General features: G+C 47.1%; 1 protein-coding gene across 1 annotated transcript in view; it reads right to left on the bottom strand.

Annotated features, from left to right (window-relative positions):
- Nucleotides 1-10,705: 10,705 nt before the first annotated feature.
- LOC103782551 (transcription factor GATA-6) overlaps nucleotides 10,706-13,683 on the bottom strand; it is a gene marked incomplete at its 5' end in the record, with an annotated part of 13,882 nt that continues 10,904 nt past the window's right edge. Inside the window, one exon of the mRNA XM_008950319.1 lies at nucleotides 10,706-10,873. Within this exon, the coding sequence (XP_008948567.1) occupies nucleotides 10,706-10,873 (168 nt within the window). The remainder of the gene's footprint in view (nucleotides 10,874-13,683) is intronic.

The raw sequence follows: 13,683 nt of genomic DNA, 5'->3' as shown, positions 1-13,683 counted from the left end.
GTGCAGAGAAGCATTTTGGCCAGGTCAGGAAGCAATGGGCACGTTGGTTATTTGTCCACAGCTGGCACAGCCCTCAGGGCCATATGAGTGCTAAGTAGCTCCATCATCCACATCCCCAAGGGATGCAGGAGCTGAGCCAGGGAGCGATCTCTGCCTCACCAGCTCTGTCCTGCTTCTGTGCTGCAGACTGTGGGATGGGGCTAAAAAAGTCAAAACAGGTATTTGACACCACAAACCCTATTGCAGTGTTAGGAAAAGTCACAGGGGGCAGCCTCTATTTCCCAGGCTCAGCGTGCAGAGCAAACACGCTGCTGTCATCTTCAGCAAATACAGTTCTGCTTGCACAATAAATCTGTTCAGAAATCACATATTTCCATTCAAACTAGAGCCCAAAGAGTCACGTATCTGAGCCTCTCTCTGCGTCGTGCTGACACTGCATAGGCAGAGGATCACATGCTTTCATGAAAAAATATCCCCAGTCTTAAGGCAAGACTTGGCTCAGGGTCACATCAGACTCATCCACATTTCACATCGTTGTTTCCTCTTCTTTCTTCATCAGCCAGTCTTGAAATATGTCACTTCCATGCCACACGCCACAAACACACCCCCAGTGGCTGCATCTAGGCTGAGAAATAAAATGGGCCAGGAAACAGCCCAGGGGTGTGTACTGCAAAGCACAGCCCACATCTCTCCAGCTGAGGTCACCTCCAAAGCTGGAGGGCAGGAATCCAAACCAGGAGCAGTCCCTGGCTGCTGTTCCACAACCATAGGCAGCAGCTGGGGAAGTGCTGGGTGGTCCCAATCAGAACCACCCCAAGAAGTCACCAGCCTGAGCTGTCACACATCCTTGCCCATGATGTGAAGCTGGTGAGATACTGGCAGAGTCCACCAGCTGGGACATCACCCGGGATGTGGAAGATACCCAGTAAATGTCTTCTCTATGAGTGACTCATGTGGGATTTCAGGACAACTACAAAGGCTTTCTCATCCCTGTTGATCCATAAGATGGGGATAATAAGCCCCACTGAATATCCCACTGATAGAGAGAGGATGAAGCATTTTCTAGCTTGGATAATAACAGGAAAGCATCTGAGTACCCTCACTTTACAACTGAGTTTATCCCATTGGGCTTGATAATTTTCATTGGAACAAAGAGTAAATACTGATTTAAGTGAGTCTGATTCATAACCAGAACAGAATTTTGGCCACTGGTTTATAAATGAAGCCCATAATCTGGAAACAGGCAAATCTGAGATAAACAGGAATATATACCTTTAAAATCTATAGTTACAAATATTTTGCCATAGTATAGAATGAAATATTTTGCATTTTTTTTTCCTGTTGGTATATATATTTTTTCTCCTTTCATCTGAGTGAAAGGCGTTTATCCATTCTGATTTTATGACCCATTAATTGCCATTATCTGGAGTGATACCACTGCCTGAACTTCAGCAGAGGGAGGTGACCACTTCCTTATATTGAGGAACTCAATAAATGGGGTGGGGAAAAAAAAAAAAATGAGGAAGTGGTTTTATTCAGTGCTGTGGATTTCAATTTTTTTCTTAGTTCCTCAAGAAATAGACAGGAGATAGCCCTGGGAAGAGAAATTCATGGTTTAGTGAGGGTTCTTCCAAACTGCCTGGCCTTCCCCTTATACCTACAGTAGATCTCCATTTAAGAAGTTCTTCCATTGAGGAAGTTTTAGTCCATCTATGTTTCCTCCTTCAGGCAAGGTGTCGGTGAGAGGGAAGCAGGGTGGAAACCTGGTATTTTCTGAAGAGCTCACCAGCCCCAGCAGGGCTTTCCCTCTGGGTTTCATAGGTGCAGACCAGCCTTTGAAACTCATGCACAAGACCACTCAGTGAAAAAATCTCCTGGGCAGCAGCGAGGCTTTTGGAAAAGCTGGCACGGGAGAGACTTTCCAATGTGGGTGCTTCGTGGTCATGGGGAGCTACGACTGCCGGAAGATCTCCTCTGCTGCTGTGGGAACTGCAGTGCTGGGGGGATGGAGGGTGCTGGATGCCAGGTGAGGCTCAACTGCAAAAATAGCTGGTTTTCCATATGGATGAGTTAACTGGAAAGGTGATGGTCAAAGAACAACATTCCATGACGTCAGTGGTGTTTATGACACGCTCTTGAATTACACTTCCCAGTAAATCAGCCTGTGCACTTTAGTACCACTGAGCAGGGCATGCTTCAAAGAAAATCATAGCTCTGTTGATTAGCTAATGAATGTGTTATCAGAGAATCCAAGGAGCCTTTTCACTACTGCTTGTTTTAAATAATAATGTTAATTAGAAACATACTGCGTGCCTCAGGCCCACCACTCAGCTTTTGAACCAGTGAAACTCTCACATTCATTCATTCATTCAGTTATCTGCTCTGTTTTTATTAATAGAAGGATTCTGTCCTGTTCCCTGGCTACATTCACAGGAGACACAGCTTTGGTGTTCCTGCAGCTGAGGGTGACAGCCCAAAAATACAGTGCTGGCTCTTCCTCTTTCCCCCATTCACCTGCTGAGGAGGCTAAAGACAGCGTGGCTAATGAGGTTAGGTGATTAACAGAGCTCAGATAGTCACTGCTGTCTCTCCTCAATGCTTTTACATCATCTGCTTCCATAGGGATGTCCTCTTTCTGCTTAGAGTGATATTACCTAAAAGATCCATTTAATCTGGACTCATATAGACTTTATGGGCCAGATTCTGCCCTTCTGGAGGATCATGTCTTGGGGGCAGCTGTCTTCAGCATGTGGATGCCTGTAAGTATTCTCTGGTGCAAGCAGGGCAGCTGCAGACCACACCAAAATTACTGCAAAATGACTGCAACAAGAAGTTGGCCAAATTATGAATTTCTTCTAGCTCCACTAAGAAGTTTGCCATCATTAAATGGGTAATGCAAGATATCCCCAAAAAATTCTAGAGCATTTTCTCAACCAAAAAGGTTCTGCAAAATGTTTGTATTCCTAGCAAAGGAGCCTGGTTGTGACAAAATTTATTGTTTTTTTTTTTCAAAACAAGATACTTTCAACTCATGAAATGAGAACAGCAAAACTCCCACAGGTTTCCCCATCAGTGGAGTACTTTAAATCACAAGTGAAGCATCCTCACCACCTTTCAGGTTGCCTGGAAGAGTGCACAGCAGCATCCTAGTGCCTTGGTGCATAAGAGGTGTGAAACACAACTTCCTTTCACCTTTTCTGTGAGTTTTTGATCATGTGGCTCATTTCAGAAGTGCTAATCCTTTGTTCTAGATACAAAAGGGGTTTGCAATGTGACAGTTTTGACCCTGTTGTACAATCAAGGGGTTGAAGTGAGCAGCTTCACCCCTAGCTGCCTGCAGGAGGGAGAAATGCTGGCACCATTAGAGGCAGTGGGCTCAGGACTGGTTTACACTGGAGCAGGGTACGGCACACAGCTCCCAGTGCCTATCCACGTCCTCCCTGATGAACCCACCCCAGAGGAATTGTAAGGTATCAGTGCTTTGCTTACAAAGTCCAAGTCTGCCAGGATCTGTGCTTGAAGCTTCATGGTTTTGCTGAAAATTCACCGTGGAGGCTTAGAAAGACAAGCAGTTTTTCCTGAATTTCCTGCTTATCCAAAGCTTTCATTTGGTCCCAGGAATTTTATCACTACTCTGAGCAAAGCATAAAACTGGGTAATAAAGTGGGAGGTCTAGCTTTAAAGATACCACTGATCTCCTTCTGCCTAGTGCACAGTTAATCCTACCAATGTTTTGGGAGAATTTACCTTTTTTTTCATTTTCTGAGAGTTGCTAAATTGTAGAGTATCATTTCTCCATGCAGTTCTGAGCGTGGTCACAGTTCTTTCAAAAACCTTGAAGGACTCACTTGGTGGTTGCAATTAAGACTAAATATTTTGTCAGTAAAACTTTAAAGCAACAGTTTTTTTCCCCATTGGTTAAAATAGTAATGTTATTTTCCAGTGTCCAGGCTCTCACTTTGATATGGGAAAAAAAAACAAACTAAAAGGAAGTCAAAGTTGTTGGAAACTGCAAGACATCATCTTATTATAAAGAAGAGACCTCTTGGTATTTAGGAGCCTGTTCCAGATAGAAATGTTCCTAATAGTTTAAAATAAAATTAAATTAAACTTGAGAGATACTACATTGATTCTGTGAAGAACAGAGGGTATGGCTTATTTGTTGTCCAAGCCAAAGGAGCTCCAAGAGGTGTCCTTGCCCTGCTGTGTGCAGTGCTGAGGGAGATGAACCTGCCCAGACCTCAGTCCATCATCCCAGCACCTCTAGTTTTAATGAACTTGGATTCAAGCAAGACAGACCCATAGGTGAGTGTGGGTTATTGCAGAAAGACAGAAGAGTAAAAACCTAATTTTAAGAAAATTAAGGTCCATGTACCCACCACACACACGTAGAAGATGATGCCAGAGGTCCTTGCAGGCTTGGTGAAGACCAGTTTCAGCTTCTTGATCCTCAGGCACCTCGAGTCACAGCAAGCAGAGGCTGCCCACAAGCAGCTCCTCGTGATGCTGCTGTGGCCCTGTCAGCAGCATCCTCCCTCCCCCAGGTCTCCTTCCCTCTGCCCTCCCCAGGCCCCTGGCCAAATCTGCTGTCAGCAAGGCCACCCCTGCCTCTGATGCTGGAGGCAGGGGACACAGCTCTGCCAAGCTCATGCAAAAAAAACCCTTCAGAGTGTGAATCCTCAGCCAGAGCTGCTTTGGGTGTCCTCTGCCCTGCAAAGGGGTCAGATAAAGCAAGGCACATCCTCTCCCTGACCCTCTCAAGCCACAAGAATGGGTCCTCTGTAAGCAAGGCAACAAAAAAACCTTTCTTTTTTTGTTTTTTGAATGTTATTTATTCCCATGAGAAGCACAAGTAGGGTTGGGATCACAGCCCAGGTTCAGTGTGCTCCAGGAACCTACCACCACACCCTCTGCTTCAGCATCACCACGTTTGAAGGATGCACCTCTGTTCATGCCTCAGGCTCTGATCTTCACAGGGTGGAAAGGTCACAGACAGAAGACCTGCAGACCACAGTCTTCAGAGAAGGTTTCCTTCCTGTCTCTGCCAGAGCAGAGAGCTGCTTAGCTCTGTGTGTGCCATGCCATGAGAGGTGGCAGATTTTCAAGCCTCCTTTCATCGACTGGTTTCAACACAGCCTTTTCTTCTCTGCAACTCAGGATGTGTTTAACAGGAAGCAATAAAGAGGCAAGACAGTTTTGGAGAGGAAGTAGGACATTTTAGGTAGGAAAAAAAAATAATGACTTGTGCTGAAAGTGGGTCAGAACACCACAGTGTTTACCACCACCTCAGGAAGAGTGCCATGGGGGTTATAGTCATGACCAAAATTCAAGATCTCAGCATTGAGTCTCATCCCTCAAAATAACACAGTTTCAGACCAAATGGAGAATAATCCAGCCTCTAAGTCACAATGCAGCAGATGCAATCACCTCAGTCCTGAACCCAGTCACTTCTGGTCAGCTAAAGCTGATCTTCCAGCCAGCTTTATTGCAAAGTCATCAAAAGATTGATCACTCATCTCCATCCCCTACTGTCACCCCTATTGCTAATTGTGCTCGTTAGTTCAGCTGAAGCTAATTGACCTTTTGAATTAGTCCATCTTTACCTTCTGCACACTAGATCTTGTTATGTCTTTCTCTGCAAGGTTGGAGGCCTGTTAGCACCTCCTGTTTTACCCTGTGGAGGGATTTAGAACACCAGTCACCTCTCAGTCTTCCTTTGGATACTCTAAGCAGGCTGTGGTATTAAAATTTGTCTAGACCAGACATTTTCCCCAGTCCTTAAATAACATCTCCAGATCTTCTCCCTACCCTCATCAGTTTTTCAACATCCTTTTCCAATGTGGATGCCAGGCCTGGATGAAGCACCCCAAACAAAAATGACCTCCTTGCTCCTACCCAGTATTTTCCTGAGTGTTTGCCTTTATTTGTTCAGGGAGTACATTACCATTTTTAGTTCCTACATTGCTCTGACAACTCTTCTTGTGGACTGTGTGTCCACCTGGGCACCTAAATCCCACTCCCCTCTCATGTATTAGACCAACTTCCATCAGATATCTTTAGAGAAAGATTAAGAAGTGATTCTAAGACACATTACAAACAGGTAATGAAGACCTTTTGCAACATGTGGAGCAGAAGACACTTGAGACTGCTCCTCAAGCCCTCAGTTTCCTTCTCAACAGCACCCTGCAACAACCCTTGCCCTATATTTTAATACCAAATTCAGTGTGTTTGACACAACCCTGGAATGTCTAGTGTATACAGATTTAGGAACTGGAGGATCTGTGAGGAATGAAGTTCAGGACAGCTGGATAAGGCAGATGTGGAGCTGTGGGCACACAGGAAGAGTGAAATCCATTTTGGGTTTCTGCAGGCTGTGGTCAGCTGAGACTCGTGGTAACAGGGACAGGGTGTCCCTCCTAAATCCCTTCTTCTCTTGGAATATTATTTCTGTTGAGGAACAGACAGTAAATGATGATACCACAGGGCTGGGACGTGGCTCTCTCTAGCTTTGCAGCAAGAAAACCCAAACAAACCTGCTGCTCCCCACCAGGTCCTTGCCCTCTGACCATCCCCAGGTAACAGGTCCCCACCTGCAGTTCTGGGAACAGCCAGGTGCTCCTTATTCACTTTGGGCAACCTGTCCAAGGCTAACTCAGCCTGCTTTATCCAGGTCCCCAGCCCAAGTCCAGCAGCTGCTTTATTCCCTCCTGCACCCCCACAGCACTTGTCCTACAGCAGCAGGCACCCCCTGTGCCACCCTGGCAAACACCACTCAGGACCACAATAGGGATCTCGACTCATTTCAAGCACTTTGAACAAAAAAAAAATATGATTAGGAGTGAAGATGATGGGACCACTGCTAAAACAAAACCTAGGGAAGACTGAAACCCAGGGTAACACACGTGGCCAGGAGCAACCTGCTCTCGAGAGGCCACCCAAGCAAATGTGAGCCTGCTAGGATTGCTTGGTGGGAGAGCCTGAAGCAGATGCCTTGAGTTGTTGGCTATTTAATTTCAGCTATTTCTGGAGAAAAGGTGCTAAGATGACAAATAACCATATGCTTCCCCCCCTCCTCCCTAAATGTCAGCTCTGAATCTTCATTCTGATGCTGGAGAGACAATCTGGGGTCAATCTACCTCGTTCAGCCTCACTAGTAACCAGGATACATGGTCCAGCTCTTTCTTTCTTCTTTCTCAGTCCATCCCAGAGCCTGTCACTGAAGAGAAACAGGGATAAGTGAGGAAAGCATCTGGCCAGGCCATCCATCAGGATCAGTGCTGCTGCTGCTGGATGAAGCAGAGCACAGCCCAGGGCAGACAGAGCAGGACTGAAAGGCAATGTTTTCTTATTTGCTGTTTTTAAAAAGAAGAAATCTTTATTTTATTGAACAGCAGCAGCTCCAGCAAAACTTGGAGAGCAGTTTTGGTGAATAGGGAGGTGCTGTTCTTACAGTCTTTTTCTATGTGAAACCAAAACACAGAGCCTGGCTTTGAGCTCCTTGGCATCTATACGGTAAGGCAACGTGGTCCTGTGCCCCCCCTGCCTCCTGCAGAGGGATGAAAACCTGATTTAGCCCTGCTTCTGGTCTGAGGAGGCAAAGTATTTCATCCTTGATGGTTTTGCTGATAAAAAATGATGGAAAACACCCTCCCTACAATTTTTTTTACCCCCTGATGCTGCCTGAAAGAGCATTTTCAGCCTCCGAGTTCACGTGGGGCATCTTTTTATGTCCCCTGCAAGACATCATCTGCAGGATCCACCCTAAGCCAGATCTTGGGTTAAAGTGATGCTGAAAAGGAAGCAGGGCCTCCCAGGAGCCCTCTTAATTTGGGCTGCAGGGTTTCAAAGCAATGTGGCCTTCCACAGGCTACCAGCAAGAGTGTCAGCAAACAGCTGACTTCTTCTGCTGGGTCAGCAGCCCAAAACTGGGTCACGCTGGTCTAAAACCTCCTGGTTTATGCCAACAGCTCTGCCATCCCCAGCAGGGAGTTTTGCACCAGGCTTTCCAGAAGTGGCACATCAAACTTCATCCCTGGCAACAAAACAATTTAGCTTTTTATCCTTTTCAGTGTCAACGCTGGAGAGTCACAGAAAAAGGAGTTTTAGGCAACAAACACTGCAAAAGGAAAGGTATTCACCCTCTTCTCCACACCTTGGGCTTTTCAAACCCAATGTTGCTCTGCATGGCTCACTTTGCCCTTAGGGATTTCTTTCTGTAAATGACAAATCCACACTGCCCCAAGGCTGGCAGGGCTGGGGTACTCAGCTATGCCAACCCCCAGGGAACAAGGACTTGAGGTGGCCCAGCACCAAGCCTGGTGGTCTCATCAGGAAGGGTGAAAGGTCCCCAGTCCTGGCTGATTGGAGCAGCCCAAGCCCCAGGAGAGGCTTGTTGCCAGGTTCCACTCCAAGAGCTGTGCTGCAGTATTCATCCCCCACTCCTCAAAACACCTCTGGCTTAAGGAGGTGGCCTCGATTGCTGGGGTTGGAAAAACAAGGGGGATATTCTCAGCTGGTGCAGAACAGCTCCACTGGAGGCCCAGGAGCTATCCCAGTTCTCCCCAAGTGAAGGTCTGGCTCAGAGAGGCCAAGAGATGTGTCGTAGCCACTCCAGGGGCCAGTGGGGATGAGGTTGGGCATCCAGGCTTCCTGCTCCAGCATGACTGCTGGTGTGGCTGAAAATCACCCTTGGCACTAAGTCTTGCTCCCATCAGCCAAGTGATGCTGAGGACTGGTCCTCAGAGCCAGCACAAGGTTTTCCACTCCCTTCAGTAGCTAAAATTCACTGTCTTCTCTCTTCAGCAGCAACACCTTCCGTTTTTGCTGCCCTTCCCCTTTGGCCACTGGAGGATGCCAGCAGACACAAACCAGCTCTGCCACCCAGTTGGTCCTAAAAGCAGTTAAATCTGCAGAGGGTGATGGGCAGATATTGGCACACACAGGGGACCTGGGTGAGACCCCTTAGCTATGGTGTGAAGGCCAAATAAAACCATGACAACCCTCACAAAGCACGAGACACATTCCCCTGGCTTCCATCAGAAAAGGCCACTTTGAGCCTGTAAGGGGCTCATGTTGGCTGCTGGAGGCCCTGACTTTACATATCACCAGAAAGCAAAGTGAGGGGAGCTGCAGGAAAGCCCCACAGTGCAGAATTCCCTAGACAGAGGAGGCATTTCAGCTGGAGACCCTCCCTGCAGCCACCAGACCTGCTGCCCATATCAGCTACATTTTTGTAGCTTTTTGTGTAGCTGAGAAATTGAATTAGAGACAAAGGAGAAGGCACAGGGGGAAAAAAAATAAAACACCTCCCAAAATGATACCCTTTTATTTGTAAAGCTCTGAGGAAACAACCTTCCAAATGACATCCTGCTTAGAAACCAATGGAAAACGACCTCCCTGCGTGTCAGCCACCCTACACAGATTGCATCCTACCTTTTCAGGATGCCTAAATATCTTCACGGAGTATTTACACGTGTTATCAGTTAGGTAGTAAAGTCATGATTTGTTTCTTTCCAGCACATACTTATTCAATGGCAAAAAAATAATGCTACCCCCACCAAACTGGGGATGTATTTGCATTGTTGTACAACACTTCTGAGCAAATGGCTAGGGCAGTTTTCCTGAGAGAAGGCTTGTTCTTGCTTTAACAACTGGAAACCCAGAAAGTGGCTGGAGGTTTTGTTGCTCTAAAAGCCAAAGGATGCCTCGTTAAGTTTCTCTTTTAAATTATTTACGTACCATTAAGTTAAAATGTTTACATTCATTCATTCATATAAAAACTGTGGTTAAATCGTATGCAAATGATTTAACACTGATTGCTGCAACGCAAATTGCACTTCTTTAAAAAAAAACAAAAAAAATTATTGTATATATGGAAGAAAAATATCTGATTGCTACCCTGTTTACAAATTTCGACCGACTCGAGACAGTTCAGCCAGCAAATATGGACTTGCAGAAACTTCAGTCACAGTGTACTTTCAAAGTTGTATTGCAGTCTTGAAAAGTGAGTAAATATTTTAAACAACAACAACAAAAAAAAAACACCCAAACCCAAAATCTCCTTAACCAGCTGGACCTTGTGAGGCTTGTACCAAATATTGTGATTTCTTCCAGGGGCGTAGCTGGGCTCTGGAGAGCAGAGAAAGGCACGGTGAGGATGGAGGCACAGGAGGAGGGGAGCCACGGGGTGAAGATATCAGATGTTTGGTGCAAGGAGCCTGTGCTGGCTCGAGCAGACTCCTGCCACTGGCTGGGAAATCTCCTGGTGTCTCTGGTGGCCTCTGCTGCTCCCTCCTCAACGCTGATGACATCCACCAAGTTCTTGGGGGAGGAGGCGACGAGAGAGTGGAAACAACTATACAATCAGAAAGGCAGCACTGCTGGGTGAATCAAGGATGGATTTCTGGAATCTATCAATAGGTCTACGTTTAGCTCTTCTTTTTTTTTTTCCTTTTTTTCTTTTTTTCCCTTTTTTTTTTTGCTTTTTCCTTTTTCTGAGGGTGTAAGGCTTGGCTAGCTATCCCCTGCTGGGCGTTTGCTTTCCCTATAGTTCTTTGCATAGACGAGGAACCCGATGCATCAGCAGAGCCTCTTTTGGGAAGCCAAAAAAAACAACCAAAAACCACCTCTGCCACCAAGGCAGGAGAACAATTTCAGAGGGTTGGTCTTTGCTGCCACGGGGGCCGTGGCTCCAGCTGCCCCCTGGTCACGCCAGGGCCAGGGCACACCACGGGTCCTGCCTCACCGACGCCGTCACCTCGGCCGTGGAGCTCAGGCTGACCCCTGGGTACAGCCCCTCTTGACCTGAATACTTGAGGTTGGTGCTCTCAGGGCTGGTGCTCTCCCCTGGGCCGGGCATCACCGATGAGCTCGCCTGCAGATGAGGGAAGAGCAAAGAGAAGGATCATGGAGCGGGTGAGCTTTGTGTGCCCCGGGGTGGGAGCAGCAGGGTGGAGGCTCAGGGCACAGCTGCTGTCGTGGGATTTTGGTGAAAAACCAGGATTTGCCCTCTGCTTTCCTCCTGCCTCAAAATCCTGACACTGAAAATAATGTCCCGGGGTCGGGTGGCTCACTGAGCCCTGCTGGTGGGGCTGCTGGAGATCAGCACGTGGTTACCTTCACAGCAAGTGGAAAAGAGAACACATCGTGTGCCAAAAAACCTGGATATGGGACCATGGCAAAGAGGGTGACGTGTGTGTCCCACTGCCCCCTACTGAAGGGACACACATGCCAACACAAAAAACATCCACCAGGAGTGGTGGCACCTCTAATTTTGCTTCCCTGGTGGGAAAGGCCCAATCCATCTACAATTCTCCAGCAGCAGAGGCAGAGCACCTCCTGGAAATCAACCCTCTTTGGGTCCCTCAGACCTTGAAACACCTAAAATCATCCCTCAACCTCCACAACACTACCCACCAGCACCCCATCCCTGTGTGACTGGCCACTGGAGGAGGTGCTCTTTGCATCTCCAGTGGAGACACTCTACACCTTTGAACCAGGAGCCTTTTTGTTCCACCACCTACACGCATGAGGCAACGTGCAAGGGGGCTCTGGTGGGCACAAAGAGGAACCTCTGAACTGCACTGGAATCAGCCCACCTATTTTAACAGAGGAATGGAGAGCTACAAAGACAAAGAAACAATCATTTTTTCCATGAGGCTGAGCAGATCCACTAAAGAGGAAAAATCCACAGTGCCAGACAGAGAAGTAGCAATGTTTTCACCTGATAAAGGAAATATTTAAGAGCTGACTTCATGCAAAATTAACTCTTGGATACGTCAACTTTAAGACCTTAATTTACTTGTTAATGGATAGTATTTGGATGAGGTTCCTTATAAAGAAAAGGAAAAAAAAAAAAGAGAAAGGCTATCCTAAACTGTGACTGCAGAAGCTTCCTGCCTGCTGGTTAAGTGAAAAGTATACATATTTAATCATTTTATGAGAGTAGAGCTCTTGGCTCTCCTGGAGCTGTGCCAGGCTAGCAGTCCTGACACAGGAACAGCAAGGCTTCATTTAGTCAGAGGTAGTTTCCAAATGGGGCTGTGTTCTTTTTGCCATGCTTAACCCAGGGAAAAACCTTCTGAAGAGCCCTTCTGAAAGAGATACTCGCTGCCAGCAACCCCTTTTGTCTGAAATTACCCCTACTCCAATATTTTCATTGGCTTTTACTAATATGGTTAATTGCCACTATTCTTCCACTCAGTCACCAACCAGGATCCCACTCCAGCCATCCCCAACCAGAACTGCAGAGATGAAGGGAACAACTGCTTGCCCCAAAACCAGCCAAAATCACTCTAATCCTAAGAAATATGTTTTATTCCTCACTCAAACACACTATTGGCAGCCAGTGGCAATGAATCCCTGTGTCCTCCTCCCCTCTGCATGGGGAATTTGATGGGGCAGCTTTCACACTGACCTTCGGGTCCAGTTTTGCTCTTCCATCAACCTAGTTTTTAAAAAAAGGCTTTTTGTTTATTTCCAATACATGGGATACACTCCTGAGAGTACAAAAGACAGAATTTTTAACAGCCTGAGTCTCCCCACAGCGGAAGAAGGGTTTAAATTAAAGTTGAGCACTGTTGGCTAAAAATACCAAGAGCTGTTTTGCAAAGCTACAACTGGCCCATATTTGCCACTGTTGTTCCCCTAAGCAAACACCTTATCACTGCCTGTTTTTTTCTGGGCTTGGAAAGTCTAATTCACCCTTTTCCTGACTCAGCCCTACGAAAGTGGGGTGCAAGGACCTGCAGTTTCCACGTGCAGTTATCAGCGACCCCTCCCTCGGGCACCCCAGAAGGGAGGACGTGGAGGCACGTCCTGTTTGAAGACTGCCCAGCCCTGCCTGAGCAAGGGCAGATCCTGGCCAGGGCGGGCAGGACCTGGGCAGGACCTGGGCAGGACCACCAGGCTTGGAAACTCCACCCTGGGAATGTCATGACAAATGCAGGCAGCTCGGGCAGCTCCCGAGGTGAGACATGGAAAACAAACTCCAGCTCGTAAAAAGGGCAGGACTGAATCACAGCTTTGCTCCTGAGCCTGCCTCTGTGCTGCCTGCCCAGCTTTAATGGCTGGAAGATGACAGAAGTGGCAATTATTAGTTTATTATTAGTTAATTATTAGAGGAGATTTGTCAGCTGGAATAAATAAACTGAACAAAGCTGCTGAACTCAATGAGCCCTTCGAATTCACAACAGCTGGCTCTAGCAATACCAAGGTAATGGATTTATTTTTATTGCTGAAATCTGATAATAGGGTAGATCATCAACTGAAGGTCAGCCTTCTGAGAAAAAAATGGCTGAAGTGCATTGGGAAGAGCCTGCCTCCCAAACAAACACCAAGCCAAAGAGGTTGGGTTTGTGTCTGCAGAGGTTCTTTTTACAGGAGCCAGCAGGAGCTGGTCATGAGGCAGTCCCAAGGCACAGCTGTCTGGATCAGAGGTGGCCTTTCTGTAGATGACCTCTAGGGTGAGGAGAAAACCCTTAGCCAGAGCCACAGAGGGATTTAAACAGCTACAGGGCACCCAAACCTGCTGTCAGAACCCTGGAGGCAAATTCATCCCTACTAAAGCTGGCCTGAGTCCAAACCAGGCTGCTCAGCCTGTGCTGGCCAGCCCCTGGGGAACAGCACCAGCAGCCCTGGCTGAAGGGGTCCTGCATCCTTCCCGCCACTCCCTCCAGCCACAGC

Source organism: Merops nubicus, unplaced genomic scaffold (genome assembly GCF_000691845.1).
Source record: "Merops nubicus isolate BGI_N331 unplaced genomic scaffold, ASM69184v1 scaffold12382, whole genome shotgun sequence".
Classification (NCBI taxonomy): Eukaryota; Metazoa; Chordata; class Aves; order Coraciiformes; family Meropidae; genus Merops; species Merops nubicus.
This window is presented reverse-complemented; position numbering and strand designations above follow the sequence as displayed.